Source organism: Oreochromis aureus, linkage group 6 (assembly GCF_013358895.1).
Source record: "Oreochromis aureus strain Israel breed Guangdong linkage group 6, ZZ_aureus, whole genome shotgun sequence".
NCBI classification, from domain to species: Eukaryota; Metazoa; Chordata; class Actinopteri; order Cichliformes; family Cichlidae; genus Oreochromis; species Oreochromis aureus.
Genome location: NC_052947.1, coordinates 32,857,454 through 32,873,598, shown reverse-complemented (window position 1 = coordinate 32,873,598; position 16,145 = coordinate 32,857,454). Strand labels below are relative to the sequence as shown.

The following is a 16,145-nucleotide window of genomic DNA, read 5'->3' as shown; positions in this document are numbered from 1 at the left end:
AATGAATCCGTTGCAAAAAGAAAAATGAAGTTATTCTAAGTACTGTGCACTAACTTAGCTATGTTAAGTAAACTGTACTTTGCATTTTGGCAATTTTTTAGATTTTATATTTACAACTTGAAACAGATACAATACAAACAAATACTCTGACTCGGTACTTGAGCGTGTTGGACTCAAGCCATTTTCTATATATTTTTTGCAGTGTTTATTTTAATTAAACTTCACAGGTCACTTTTGTTAGTTTTCCCTTTTAAGCAAAAGTCCAGTTTATATTTTTATTTCAGTTAACCAGTTTTTGTTTTTCATTTATAATAATCCTGATTTTATATATATCTGCACTGTGTTTAACAGGCATCGCCCCCACAGTCCCGTTGAGAGGATCCCCCTCTGAAATCTACTCCGGTAACATATTGGATTGGTTTTTGCAGTGATTACTGCACACAGAGCATGCGGTGCTTGGTGGGAGGAGGTGTCGCCAGAAGACAGAAACAATAAAATCTTGGGACAAAAATAGACTTGTCTTTGCAGAAGGAGCCTGCTGTTGTTGGGGGAAGCTTGTGGTTCTTTGGTGTTATGCTAATAACGTGCGTGAGTGTGAAATTTCCCCAGACAAAAGGTGGGGGGGGAAGAAAAAAATAAGAGGAAAAGGTGGGGGGAAGGGATGGCGCACAGAGGCATAAGAGGGGAGCCTTAAAGAAATTGGACAACCCCGCGAGACTTTAGTGGGCGTGGACAGCGAGGCCAGGGCTTCCTGCTCGGATGAACACGTGGTTCCGTGTCTGCCTTCCTGCTCGTCTGTCAGTGTGTGTGTGTGAAGGTTTCCAGCCCTTCTCTCACTCCTCTCCCTTTCATCCTCCCATACAGCAGACAGCACACCACCTTCTCTCCTTCCTCCGTCCCACCCGCACCTCCTCATCCTCCCGCTACACTTTCCTCCTCTTTGCGACGGGACTGCCGACAGCCAGGCCGCGGTCACTTCAGCGTGGATCAGCTCAGAGAGGGAGAACGAGTGTGTGTGTGAGTGTGTTAGTGTGTGTATATGTGTGTGTGTGGAAGTGTGAGTGAGTGAGTGAGTGAGTGAGTGAGTGCGTGTGCGCGCACCCGCCGGCAACCGGTCCATCCGCGTTATTCCCCCTCACCCCCTTCCCGCTATCCTGCCTCGTTGCTCGGTCATGACGCTGGAAGCGATCCGCTACCGGACCGGGTCTCTGCAGATCCTCAACCAGCTGCTGCTGCCACACCAGACCGTTTACGATGACATCCGCTCGGTGCAGGACGCTTATGAGGCCATCAAGTCCATGAAGGTACGGGGTTCTTCTTCTCCCCTTTCTCCAAACCTTCTCCTTTCACCCGCTCCCCCAGCCTGCCCTGCACGCCTGCTGCATGTGCATTCATTCCCGTCATGCATGTGTGGGGTTTTTGTGTGTTTGTTTTGTATGTGTCGGGTCTTTTGTGCTCTCACTGCTGCATGCATGCAGGCACACATACATGTGCTCGCCGCCGTCGGCCTGTATTTTTGTTTTTGGACCTACCTGCAGCATCGTCTCACCTACCTTTAAACCATCCGTTATTTTTAGTTTTCACATCATGTGTAAGCGCGATAAAACTGGGTGTCTGCGCTCACTGAGCCACCCAGCCATGAAATATGCCTCCCCCCTCTCTTCTTCCTCCTCCTCCTTTCTTTGGGAGAGATTATTGATGAATTATTAATGACCTTTGCCAGGGGTTTTTTGTTCGCGTTTTTTGGTTTTGTGCTGCACTCGGTGACACCTCCAGCTCCAGTTTGTCTCCACACCTGAATTCCTGAAATACCTGAGTGTTCACATACATGTAAGACGCTCAAGTTCTGTAACAGTTGGAGCATTTTAAGGTGTTTATTATTATCATTATTATTTTTATTATTATTGTTGTTATTATAAGAGCTGAGAAGACACTCAACCTTGTGTCTTTGAGTTGCACACACACTCACTAGCTGTTTGTTTGATCCTTTGTGTGTGTGTCAGAGTGAAGGAACGTGCCATAACCAGAGGGGTGATGTCATGTTAATAAAGTCTAATGGTAGTGAGAGAAATGACTCCAGTAACAGAGATGAGATCATTTTAGTCAAAGCTGTCGTGACAACTTTTGGCTCTGTGTTCACCCACTTCCAGCTCTGTGCTGGAAAAACATTGATCATCCTCTTTAAAACTGATGATGATGATGATGACTACTGTCCTCTTCGCTCTCTCCTCCAGGTGCGCGGGGCTCCGGCCATCGCCATCGTTGGCTGTCTCAGCTTGGCCGTGGAGCTGCGGGCAGGCGCCGGAGGTGACGACCCTGTGACCTTCATCAGGGAGTCTCTGTGTCACCTGACCTCAGCGAGGCCCACCGCCGTCAACATGGGCCGCGCCGCCCGCGAGCTGATGGAGTTTGCAGAGAATGAGAGTATGGAGAAGAACTCTGAGCAGCTCAGAGAAAGGTAGACAACAATTTGCTGTTTGTTGGTTATGTTTGATATGTTTTGTAAAATAAATGGAGTTGCATTTAATTAATCAGATAGCGGACAGTATTCTTCTGCGGGTCCTGCACGTCTGTTAACCCGGGACCTGTTGGCCACCTTACACTGATCAATCCCAGCCAAAATCTTTGCCTCGTTGCTCAACTTCTAATCTACCTAAAACCCCTCTCTGTGGAGTAATTGATACATTTCTGCTGTTTTGAGCAGCGATTCACATGCATGGTGCTGATCCACATTTTTGATGATAGCTTCACATTACTTCCTGGTCTACTGATGGTGGTTTGGGGTCAGAAAACACAGCGATGTGCCGGTAAAGATGAGCAGGATGAAGTGCACAACAGGAGTGGGGGATGATGTCTGTACTGCATTGTTTCTTTTAAGGTTTGCAGGGGCTCTTAAGGAGTTCCCTCTCTTTGAGGTGATGGACCAATGGGCTGTGATCTCGTGGGTTGCTGGTGATTAGAGTGATTTTAAATTTATTTTATTTTTTTAAAGCATGTTTTCTTCGTTAATGCATTAAAGCAACACTCATTATTATTCCCTTTGATGTCAGAGTCTCCACATGTGGCTGACATATGAGATGCACACACTTTCTGTGCTGTTTAAAATGAATGTGAGGAGCAGCTACAGTGAAACGCCGGGTGGTGTTTGTCTGTTGACTTTGCGTGTTTGATTTTTAAATTAGAACTTAATGTAAACACGTTTGCAGAGACTCTCGCTAGTCTCATCTCCTGAACTTTTTGTTTCACGGTGTGTGCGTTTGGGAGTAAAAGACTCCACGTAAAAGCGTGGAGGACACGCAGGGGAGCTTTTTTACACTCAAAAATGCACTCAACAAACTGGTTGAACCAAAAAAAATGTAAATAATCAGGTGAATCTTTTCAGTATCTGTTCAGCTGATGTAAATCCACTTTTAGTCCCTAATTACAGCTGGATAGGTCATTCCTCATTTACGCAAACGGCTCTCACACCGGCCTTTGTCTTCATGCTTTAAGTGGAAAATAAACTCCCAGGGTTTCTGTCTTACCAGCACCGGTAGCTCACTTCTGGATTTTTTTGGATCATGGTGTTTGCATTATGAAGGTGGGTTAACAAGTTAACCATGTCCCTGTTAGCCATGCACAAAAATGCTGTGAAAAAAAGACATTCCAGCTTTTTCCCTTTTTAAGGATATTTGTTTTAATTGTATCTTGGATATCTTGCTTGGATTGTATTACAGAATTAATGGACTGTGTTAACATTATTATTGTCTGCAACATACCGTGATCGTATCATGAGTTACGGTACTTGCCCTGGATTGGTGTTATGTCACGCGAGAGATTACTCCGTTCCCCGGCATTGGCCACGTGATGGACAATCAGTTAGATAGTCGATGACTGACAGATGCGCTAGATCTTCTACAGGCTTATAAAGAGTGCAAAAAATACACCTGATCGGAGAAACGCTTTGTGTGGTCTGATTTATGATTTCAAACCCAAATCAACTTGGCAGCTTAACTGAAAACTTTCTCATAATGGACAAAAGTATTTTTTGAAATCATTTGGTGTGAGAAATAATCCATGCAGTTGTTGAAGTCATCTTTATTTGAGATGGACATTGACTAGTTTCACAGATTTTCAGTAGTTTCCACCAGACCGTTATGGGGTTTGTGGCCTGCTGTTATATCCACAGGCACACAGTGAGAGCTTGGTTCATGCTGTTCGCAGTAAGTCAGTCATGGTTCGAGTTGGACACTGCTAGAGGTGCCATTTAACTTTTATGGAGAGAATTTTGATTTTTGTGGGTCTTCTGCTTTCATTAAATGATGACCTCCAGCTTACATTGGAGCATTTTCCAGCTGAATGTGACACGTGAGGAATCCTGAAATCCCAGGCATTTTGAAGTCGCACCCACACCTCGCCTTATGTGACCTCAATAGCTCACACGATGGCGGGGTGGGGCAATATCTCAGAGGTTTTAGTCGTCGGCCACGATGATGGTAATGACTAGAGATGGCACGATACCACTTTTTTATGTCCGATACCGATATCATAAATTTGGATATCTGCCGATACCGATATGAATCCGATATAGTGTGTTTTTTTTTTAATCAATAAAACTGTTTTTTTAATATCTTGCTGCATTTTGTATAAGTTCATACTCAAGTTTAAATAAACAATAACACTAAAGCTATTCTGATATACCTGTATGCAAAAAATACACTGCACCCAAAATATTTCACACTGATCAATCTAATAAACTTAAACCTACTCCATCCTCCCTATTCTGGTATTTTAAAGAGTACTTAGCAGAAATATTAAGCAACCTAACTAATAGGGTTGCAAACTCCCAGCAAAAAAAAAAAGGGACCACCCCCCACCCTCCACCTCATGATGCTTAATCGATGTAATCAACTTTAATTTGATGCAGGGTGAAAAAAAAAATGCACAGAAATAAATTATTTTTCAAGAATAATTAAATAGATTCAACATCTTTCTTCAACAGAATTGCAGAATTCACAGATGGTACCTTCTCAAAGAAAAAAGTACTATAGCTTACTAGGGTATATTAGACTTAACAGTTACTATATACAGTAATGGACTTCTATACATTTTACATCAGATTAAAACTTTGGGTGTAAGATTCAGATAATTATTTATTAAAAGCTAGGCATTTTAAATGAGAATAAGAAAGAAAAGTATGTCTTTGTGCCCCCTTTTCCCTGTTAATGCCCTATCAGCCCCCCTGGCTACACTTTGCTAGATCCGCCCCTGCACAGTTACCAGCCGTCAGCTGCGTAGAAAAGGATCCTGGTCTAGAAAGTAATATTAAATAAATTCTAACAACAGCTTATCAAGCTTAAACGTGCTGCTGTTGTTCCGCCGCTGGTTTCCTCTTTCTGGTGCAAAGTGGACCAAAAACAAAGAAGAGAGACGGACTTGCGACAGAAAAGCCGATCAGCTGATCATTAAGCAGTTTCACGATTGAAGTAGCCGCAGGAAGGTGAGGGAGAGAGAGAGTCAGTCGCTCCATATATCGGTTGTTAAGCTTAACATGGGAACGCTTTACAAACATTCAGAGATGAACTTACACACTTGCTTTACTTCTCTCTGGGATAACTTCCTCGGAGATGAAATGCTGGTTTGGTAGCGAGGCTACAAATGCACACAGCCGCTCTATCACATGAGGCATACTGCTCCGATGTGCTACGGTTATGAGCCGAGTTACGCTGTGTCGCAAGTTTTGTGAGGTGTTTTTTTTTTTTATATTTAATGGATCGGATTACATTTTTTATTTCTCGCCGATATCCGATCCAGTAATTTAGGTCAGTATCGGACCGATACCGATACGTAATATCGGATCGGTCCATCTCTAGTAATGACCCAAACATTTTTCCCCTCACCTTGGCTCATGCGATGACCTGGTAACCAAGATTGGGTTAACTCCCCCTAGAAACGCCTCCAAACAGGACAGACCCCACTAGGGGTTTATGAGCTGGGACTCTCTGAAAGTTACGCTTCTTATCCAAGACGTTTCTTCAGTTCTAAAACGTCTTCAACAAAACAAAAACAAAAAAACTCCTAAAGAAGTCCAGTTACCTTCTTTCCAACATTTAAGGCAGGAAATAAGCCACATGGTGTTTGAGTCCTAACAATGATTCAAAGATTTTCAGACTTCCCTGTTTTGCATAAAGTAGTAAACTTGCTGGAAATGCAGAGCTATGTGGACACATGCTTTCACTCTGTGATTCGCACATCTGGTAAAGAATAAAGGGTTCAAACTGTGAACAGCCGGCTTTGTAAAAGTTTCATCAGGAATAAAAAAAACATTTGCATTTTAAAAACGTTCATTTATCCTAAAGGATACAGAGACTTTATGCTGTTGAATGCAGAAGCAAAATTGCCAATTGATATTGACCGATATTAATATAAGATAAGATAAGATAACCTTTATTAGTCCCATGCGTGGGAAATTTGTTTTGTTACAGCAGTGGACAGTGCAAAGTTGCATAGAAAAATTAGAGAAAAACACTGGAATAACATATCAATAAGATACTGTTCACAATAGAATAGAAATAAAATAAAATAAAATACTATATACAATCGAATAAAATAGAATACAAATGCTATATACAATATGGGTATAATACAACGATGCCAGAAAAAGTATTGCAATATATTTAGTGATATCAGACATCAGGTGAGATTTTATATCTTAATATATCGGTGCTGTTCAGCAGTGATCTTTTTTTGTCACAGCTAATCACAAATTACTCGTTTACACTTAGCCCGACTGCTCGGATCAGCTGGTTGTCGTGTTTTAAAGAGTTCCTCTGGTAGATAAACTATGCAGCATCAATGCTCATAACATGATTGAATGGCATTTTTCCTCTCTGTTCTTTACTTTTTCCATTTTCATTTATTGGTCGTCATAAACGTTGATACGAGTATATCCGCAAATAGTTTTCTCTTTTACCTCAGAAGGGTTAAATGAGAATACAAAAAATAAATGAAAAAGTAAAGCTAGTGTCAGCCACACCGATATATCGGTCAGGCTCGACTGTCAACTTGTCAGTTGTTTGCTCTGTATGAACTTGTTCTGTTACATGAAATCATCTTGGCTCTTCAGTTTTCCTCCTGAATGGTGTCTCCCGAGTTAGTTGCTGCTGTAACACTTCCTCATTTAACACCAGCTGCAGGTGTCTTGTTGAAGAAGCTGCGGAAGCTATCGGATCAGTTGTGAAGTGAAAATTGGAAAGCATCAATATTATACATTTTTGCAGCTTATTAGTGTTAAAACCAAATTATCAAGTGGTAATTTTTACAGAGTTCACTTGTTAAATAGTGATTGAATAGCAAATTTGATTCATTTTTATTTTCAGACAAGTGGAAAAGAACGCGTTTGAAAGACATTGGTGTTTCGTGGTGACGGAAAATGTTCAGTCTAGGTGGATAATGTCTGTCAGGGGAAGATGATGCAACTTGTTTTTGGTAGAAGGGAGTGATCTACTTTACAGTAACCCCGGCCTCAAGGCAGCGATTCGCTTAAATTTTATGCAGAAAGCTACGTAGAGTTAAAAGAAGAAAATGCTGGCGCCAAAGCATGAATCGATATTTACTGCGGTTGCACCAATACATGCATTTCATGGTAACTGTTCCAGTTAAGAAGCAAGTGTTTCAGTTCATCAGTCACGGGCCTCTAAGCTTATCAGTGACTGAATGTTTTCCTGACTTTCGTGTCAGTGGGCTGAACGTAAGGGGGCCCTCCTCTTCGTCACTGTTTTTAGGTCAGGGATCAAAGTAACGCCATGTCAGTCGTTAACATCCACTCAGAGGAATTTGTTGAAAACAGGCAATTTTTAAACGGGTATTTAAATTGACCTTTAAGCTGGTATTGTGCGTTATAATTTGCTTTCAAGGAGTGAAATAGTCTCTTTGGACATTGGCTGCTTTTTCACTCTTTTTGCGCTTTTTACCTGAATGTTTTCAGAGGTTTGTTCGTTAAGCCTCTTGGAACACTGACTTATGAGTCATTCGAGCCCTGTCCAAACCAAGTGTCCTTTTAAAGACTGAGGAAACTGAAAGGGTGACTAGCTCCCTTCCCACGTGTTAAATGAATATGTTAGATTTCCACTACAAAGCAGTGAGTCACATTGCTTGGGGTGACTGTAGCTCAGAGACCTGGTCAGGTAGAGCAGGTCACCCACTAAAGGGAAGGAGTAGTTTGATCCCTGCATGCCACATATCCTTAGGCAAGGTACTAACCCCAAGTTACTCTCTGAATGTGGATGTTTGTGAATGTTAGAAAGAAACCACTTAAGCATAGAAAAGTGATTGTGTTTGTATAAGGTGCTCTGAGTGTTTATGTACAGTAGAAAATCTCTGTATAAGAACCCGTCCATTCATCTGAGCACAACTTGGGCTAAAGAGTAACCCTGTAGTGGTGGAGTGAAAGACCTAGCAGGTAACCATGGAAGATTTTTGTTACTTTAAACTTGGTGTGGGTTGAATTGTGGGCCAGTCTCCAAAAAACTTGTGCAAGTGTTTACTTGATAATGAGTGTCTGCAAGGTAGGAATCGAGACTGTGCAGCAAGAATAATGTAAGAAAGTGAGAGAAAACGAGGGAGATGTGGCACAGCTATGGCAGAAAAGAGAAGGAACAGCATGAAGAAAAAGATTGTGTATGAGAAAAGCGGAGAAAGCAAAGTCATGACAAACAGAAACACAAAGCCGTATTGCTCCTGCAGATATGATGGACACATTGAGTCCACAGTGGCAGACATATATCCTCTTCTCAATTCCCACCTCTTGTGGCCCCCCTCCTGCAGTGTAATTGCCTGGATCGAAGACATGCTGGAGCGTGACGTCAATGACAACAGGAAGATCGGTAACTATGGAGCTCAGCACATCCTTTCTGGCGTCCCGAGGGACTCGGTGACCATCCTCACACACTGCAACACCGGCTCACTGGCCACAGCTGGATACGGGACGGCGCTGGGTGAGACTGGAGCGCTGGCTCTGAATGAGAAAAGAAGGTGGTTGTTGAAATATTTATAGCACTGTAACTGATATGAGTCTGTGTGTAGGCGTGGTGAGAAGCCTCCACGCGCTGGGCAGGCTGAAGCGCGTGTACTGCACAGAGACGAGGCCGTACAACCAGGGGTCCAGACTGACGGCGTACGAGGCTGTAGCGGAGGGAATCCCTGCCACGCTTATAACAGACAGCATGGCCGCCCTCACCATGAGGGAGATGGACATCACAGGTGTGTGTTTGTGTTCCATCACGCCGCCTTCACTTCACTCAAACCTTACGTTTTTTTTCTTAAGACTTCCTTCCTGCTGTTTTCTCCCTCAGCTGTGGTGGTGGGTGCAGACAGGGTGGTTGCTAACGGTGACACAGCCAACAAGGTCGGCACGTACCAGCTGGCTATCGCCGCTAAGCACCATGGGATACCTTTCTATGTGGCGGCACCCAGCACGTCGTGTGACCTGAGCCTGGAGAGCGGCAGGGACATCATCATCGAAGTGCGCCCCCCCGAGGAACTCACTTCTATAAACGGGGTTCCCATCGCTGCCCCAGGTAAGGTGTGAGGGATGTCTGCGCAGAGAGAGCACTTAAATAAGCACGAGCTCGGTAGAGTATTGACAGGAAAGCATCAAGGTTGGAGAGGAGATGAGCTTGGCCCAGTTCCAAAGTCAGCCCGGAGGCTTAAGCACCGAACACACTCGGAGTTAAATTGGCATCACATGAAACGTAAGTGCCAGAGTGAAGGAGGCTGTTAGCTCATATGTCCTGCACAGAGGCGCCCAGTGGCCACTAATGTGCACACAAAGTTCTTCTGTCATCATTCCTTTTTATTTTCTCGCCAGGTTTTCTTTCTTGAACTATCTTGCAGGCCATTTATGCGTCTTTATTAGTCAGTGGCATGATAGAGATAACAGAAGAGTCGTTTTCACACATGCACCACTGCTGTGAACTTTTCCAGACGTCGCCCACAGAGGTGTACGTGAGACCGCAAATGTCAGACGCATTCATGTGGGACTTTAACTGGTTTTTAACCTCCCAGCTCCCCAGTACAGTCTGTGTGATGTCATGTGCTGCTGAACAAATTATGGAGCTAACAGTCCGGCGCATTCAGTGCTAGTGAGTGGGTGTCATGTGTCTGGCTGCCTCTACATGGGGAGCTCCTTTCAGCTGAACCGCATGCATCTGAAGCAGACTGTTTTCTGCTCTGTGCTGCATTACAGAAAGAACAGCTGTGCAAAGCTGGCCAAAGTTCATGTGTGGAAATGGCCTGTGCTTGGACAGAAACACAGTGGAAATGTGTGAGGGCAAACTAAAGCCTGGATTATCAGTAAACATATTAATGCTATGCACTTTGAAGTGCCCAGAGCAGCCCTACTGAACCACATTGCTTACAAAACAACTGTGCTCATATACCATTATGGCTGAAACCCAGGTTTGAATCCAACTTGCAGCTCTCGCTCTCTCTCTCTCGCCCTCCTTCCTGACTCTTCTTCACTGCTGAAAATGTAAAATAAAAGAAAAAAGCTAAAAAAGAAAAATGGCAGAGGCCACAGTGAGATGGACCTGAGTCTGAGTCTGTCAGATCAAACATTGAAAATGTATTTTAGTTGAGTTTGTGAGAGCTTAGTTGAGTCATTTAATCTCTCTGTACCCAGTGACATCACAGTAATTATGCTGAATTAATGAGTACACAGGCCCCCGGGGACGAGGATGTGTGCTTGCACATTAGTTTTTCCACTCTTTAACTTTCCCCACAGACTTTAATAATTATGAATTAACCTTTAGTTAAGGTTTTGGTGTACTAGAACCACACTGTTGCACTCGTTACGCATTCCTTTACCACAGTAAGCGGAGCAGTGTGGGGTGTAATCCTGCTGCTGTTTGAGGGATTATACACCCGAGCCAGAAAGCAAGTTCAACAAACCTTGAGTCTAACTGTGGGAGACTCTGAATATCCAGTTCCAGAAAGGCTGATCAGACTTAGTTAAATCAACTCTGAGTATGTTCACCCTGAGTGTAGCGCGATTAGGGAAAGAAAGCTATCATCAGTGGAGCTCCGATACCATGATTTACCCTGGCGACAGGTAAATATAGAGCACCGCCTCCATTTTAATCCAGTGTACTGAGAAATATGAACATGTATCACTTAAAACCATGATGTTTAGTTTAAAAACAAGGGGGCAGTTGTTGTATTCGCCAGCGTCCACTCAGTCATCGCTTACCCACTTTCAGTTTGTATTAACAGGAAAAGACGGAAAACCTAACAAAAAATTACATTTTTAAAATGATTCTGCTTCCGTTGTGACCGGGACAAAAATGCAGGTAACAGCAACTGTAAATAAGAGTATGTTTTATTATGACTGACTTATAGTTTTTGTACATAAGTAAGACTGATTTGGGTCATTTCGAGTGGAAAAGATGTCAAACTTTAAGCTTTTTGGGTGTCCGTTTTGCTTTACAGTATTTAATGATAATAATTTAATTCAAAGTGTGCACACAGTGTTCGAAAACTCACATTAAGGCACATTTAGATCAGACATAGAATCTGAAAGTAATTCAAGCCTCTTTTTGACTCAGGAGTCTTCACATCTTCAATATGATGAGACTTTTTTCATCACAGCAACAGATTGGACCACACCAAATGATTATTCATATTGATGATAGGTTTTTTTTTTTTTTTTTTTTTTTAATCAATCGTCATCTTGTTGTTTAAATCAGTGTTTAAACAACTGACAAGGAGCACTTTGGGCTCAGTGTCAGACTGTTTAACTGGGTTTTAATTCTCAATATAACTTACACATTAGTGCACTTGCATTATAATAACCTGTGAATTGTGCTGTGTGACTGACCCCCTCATTCCCGGCCGTTTCCTGCAGGTATCGAAGTGTGGAACCCGGCCTTCGACGTGACCCCTCACCAGCTCATCACAGGAGGCATCATCACAGAGCTGGGAGTCTTCCTCCCCTCTGAGCTCCAGGCGGCGCTCACCGGCCGCCTCACTGCCCTCTAGAGCCACTCGGCTCCTCCTGCTGGTCCGTGTGCACCACTGCACGTTTACGTCACACTAAGAGACACTTTCTCATCATCACAGATAACGCACAGTTGTATTTCTAATTGAATTTTGTTCAATACACAGTCACTGTTGCATTCAGTGGTGCACACAGGAGAAAAAAAATCTTGTCACTTCTCCACATACACAGCTACATAGAGTCTCACTGCAGGGAGTCGAGTAGCCACACACGTGCAGTCTCCCCTTTCTTTTAAATCCCTGTTCTGTCTTTGCCTTTCACCTCCAAAGCTTTCCATCGCATCTGTCATTGTCTCTTTCCGCCTCTCTCTCTTTCCAAATGGCTTCTGTACCAACAAAAAAAAGCTCAGCTGGACTCGAACCCAGAAATTCAATTTGGCAAACAAACCTAAATGAGACCTAAAAGTCACATTTTAACAACTTAAATAATAAAACGAAAGTCTAAATAGCACGACTGATTCTTTAAATTGAAACAAGTCGTGGTTTCTAAAATGCTGCTACCTACTTGTAAATATATATATCCTTGCTGGTAGTGTGTACATATGTAGAAACTAACCACTGCTCGTGAAACGCGCCGCTTTTTCATCCAAATAAGCGGTTATGTAAAAAATACATTTCCCATCTAAAAATGTTATATTAACATTTCATGTCTTTTGCTCAGTGTAGGAACTTTTTTGTAATAGACAAATTCAAATTTTTAGCTCATAGTCTTAATATGGAAGAATTGTGTTTCTCACTTTTTAACCCGTGTGTCAAAATAATTGGAACGATCGGTCACGCTAGTCAGCTGAAGCCTTTAACGTCACATGGCTGCTTTTATACCTCACTCCTTATTTGCGTCTTGCTCTTCCCAGTTATACTGTATCATACCACACATGTACTCTCATAATAGACTTGTATAAACTGATCAGCCACAGCATTAAAACCACCTGCAGAAACGGGTCCAGATCGGTCTCTTTCTGATGCATCCCGTGGCCGCTCGATCAGATTGAGATCCGGGGAGTTTGGAGGCTGGACAGCACTTTGGGCTGCCTGTCACGCTTCTCTGTAAGGAAGAATCATTACAAAAAATAGGAGTTAAAGGAGTAGTTTGCTTCAAAATGAAGGTTTAGTTATTGGCTTGTGTGCACATCAGTCGAGACTTTTAAAATAATTTTTTGATGTCAGCTTTCCTGCTTAGAAACGAATCTCTCTCCAGATGGTGCGTTTAACGACATCAGCCTCAACACACGAAAAGCTCCACAAAAAAGGATTTTTACTCTCACACTTCCTGCTCTGCGTGACGCAGCAGACAAACACAGCTGACAAGTAGAAGAAAGAGATGGTTGCTTTGATTTGACTCCAAGCTAATGGTTAGGTTGCTCTGTGACCACAGAGTGTCATCATAACAAACTGCTTTGCTAACACATCCGCCTTGATGGCTTGTTTTAACATTGGCTTAAGCAGCCTAATGATTATATTCCAAACCATGTGAGTGAAATCTCCAGTGTTCAGTCCTTTGTTGCGTGTCATACACCCACATCTCTGCCTTTATGTCAAGCTGCTCTTAACTGCCAAATAAATACCAAAATACTCTTTTAATATCTCTGTTACTTTGTGTGTTGTTAGTTTGTTTTGCCACTAAAGTGTGGAAAACAAATCATTGCAGTTTTAAAGCCCTCCAGTATTGACATCATGCTGGCGTTTCAAAGTGTCAGAGACACAAAACTTAGTCGAAAGGTTAAGTCTTAGATTTCAGACTAACTAGTTGGGCCATACAAACCTGAGAGACTGTCACAAATTTAATGTGGGGGTGAGCAGGAGCTGACTGTCTCTTTTTGTGGGGGTGTGAACCACTCGTTTATGATGGAGGGCATCTTCTGCGTTACGTACTTTTACGCCACCACCAATGAGAATGTAACATTTAAGTCGTATAAATGTTGTTTTCGTTTGGGGCCGGACGTCAGACACTCAGCCACTTCTTGCCTTTGCGCTCACCTTCGAATGTGTTTCGACCGCTTGGACTAATCCCTCCTCATAAACTGAAATATGTTTTACAAAGATCGACTCCCGGACAAGCTCACGACTCGCCGAAATCTGTGCCGTGAGCGACTGAAAGCAGGTCGATATCAAGAAGTACACAAAGGTTTTGTTTTTTTCTCAGAAGTTATTGTTTGACATTTCTGGCCCCTGACTTTCTTTTCTCTATCCTGATGAAAGAACAGGACTATAAAGGAAAAATGAATTTCATAATAGTAGGAAATGCCAGACTCGTCTAGTGCTGAAACTATTTGTACAGGAAAAGAATGAATATCTTAACAATATAGCAGTTGTTTAAAGGGAACCTATTATGCTTTTTTCCAGATCCATATTTTTATTCTTGGGCTCTAGTAGAGTAGATTTGCATGATTCACAGTTCAAAATAGTTCTTGTTTATTCTATTTATCCTCCAGTTCATGCCATCTGAAACAAGCCATTTTAGCTCCTGTCCATGGAAGACCACTCTCCCTTTAAGAAATCCCTTTATGAGCATCCAGCATTGTAACAATATGTGTGAATTTATAACAGAAAATAAAGTATTTTCACACAAAATACTAGTTGAAATTTTACAACCAATCTTTGGATAACTTGAAGTCACCTTCAAGTTATTTGCTAAATTACTAACTGATAAATGCAGGATCGTTAGGCAGATTGATTGATGCAAGCCTGTATTTGAGGTCTTGCATCGCAGGGTTTTGTGTGTGATTTGAATGCACTGAATTTTTGCCACCTGGCCTGTGAGCTTACGGTGCATTTGTGGTTGCGAGAGGCTTCGTAGAAACATCCCAGACGTCTCTTATCTGCGTGGTGACACCTAATCATTTACTGAAAGTCACCAGGTCCGCACTGTTTGCTGCCTTACAGGTGCAGCCTGATTGTAGCTTACTGATGTAAGGCAGTAATCCCCTCGCTCCGTCCTTCAACAGAGTTCATATCGTGTTGCCAGGGTGCTTAAAGGCTGAGGTAGGCAGTAATATTTTTTTGTGGTTATTAGACAAAAAATCCTTTAATAACCTTTCAGGATATTGTAATTCAAGTGCTCTCAGAGGAAACTAGACCTCTGAACCATCTCTTCACTCTGTTTTCAGGCTTTATTAGATCTAGATGTCTTTGTTCGATCACAGGCCTAATGGCTCCTCTGCAGATGTGCAGAGGAGTCCTTTGCACATACTTCAGATTGTGAAAAGTAGCAGAAATTCCTGAAGGAAAATATGATTTTCAAAATTCACTGCTTGCACTGCATCGCAGGCTGGTTTTTTGTTTTGTGGTTTTCCTTGTATATTACCTAAAACTCTGCCATAGCAATTGGAAGGTAACATTTTTGTTTCATTTAAAAATACAAAGCCTGATGGCATGTTGAAATCTCAGACTTGCCTGTTGGTGGCATGTTTTATGTCTGTTCAAACATTTCTGCCTCGTGCAGAAAGAACCAAACCTTGTTAAAGACGCCCTAAAAACACGGACAGCGTTTTGATTTTTATGCTCTGTGTCAGAAAATGCTATCCCACTCCTACACACAGTGTGTCCACTCTTTTGTGAGTGAGTGGATTTACCTGCACACTCGTATAATGGGGAAATGTGTGCATATAAACACACATGAAACGTGATTGTACTCCTACGTGCGTCAGTCAGTATCTGTGTAAATGGCCGGAAACTGCTGAGATGGCTCAGCTGATACATAAATGAGCGGAAACTCGATACTGTAATTACGCAGGGTTATGACTAACATCAAGGTTGAAAAGCAGTGCTCTAGACCAGCATGGTAATGTGCATGTAAATGCATTTACTGACTCGATTAGAGAGATGTCAGAGGTCTGGCCACAGGCACCACCACCTCACACATTGACTGCCTGCTACACAACTTCACTACTCTACAGGACCACAGGGAGGTTCTAAGAACACATCATTTTAAAAAAGCTTAGCGCCAATAATTACGACAGTGTCTATTGTCTATATCTTAAAAAATGCTGTAATGTAAGCTAATTTCTTCACTTTCTTCCTCATCAATCATCACCCCTCTCACCCATCAAACCTCAATTCACAAAGATGCTGGTAGGTCACACGCAAGTGTTAAAAAAATTACTTTCGTTTTG

The 16,145-nt window shown here is 42.5% G+C and overlaps 1 protein-coding gene across 1 annotated transcript; it reads left to right on the top strand.

Annotated features, from left to right (window-relative positions):
* Positions 1–575: 575 nt before the first annotated feature.
* On the top strand, positions 576–15,513 carry mri1 (methylthioribose-1-phosphate isomerase 1). The gene is made up of 6 exons (XM_031753142.2): positions 576–1,304; positions 2,235–2,458; positions 8,806–8,975; positions 9,064–9,240; positions 9,333–9,557; positions 11,882–15,513. The coding sequence occupies exons 1-6, from the start codon at positions 1,173–1,175 to the stop codon at positions 12,013–12,015; spliced, it is 1,062 nt and encodes a 353-aa protein (XP_031609002.1). The 5' UTR covers positions 576–1,172; the 3' UTR covers positions 12,016–15,513.
* Positions 15,514–16,145: the final 632 nt, after the last annotated feature.

Excerpts from the sequence above, each read along its gene's own strand:
- mri1 (XM_031753142.2), top strand. The coding sequence starts at position 1,173 with ATGACGCTGGAAGCGATCCGCTACCGGACCGGGTCTCTGCAGATCCTC. Across the intron at positions 9,241-9,332 it reads GAGGGAGATGGACATCACAG|CTGTGGTGGTGGGTGCAGAC; the intron begins GTGTGTGTTTGT and ends TTTCTCCCTCAG. Across the intron at positions 9,558-11,881 it reads GGTTCCCATCGCTGCCCCAG|GTATCGAAGTGTGGAACCCG; the intron begins GTAAGGTGTGAG and ends CGTTTCCTGCAG.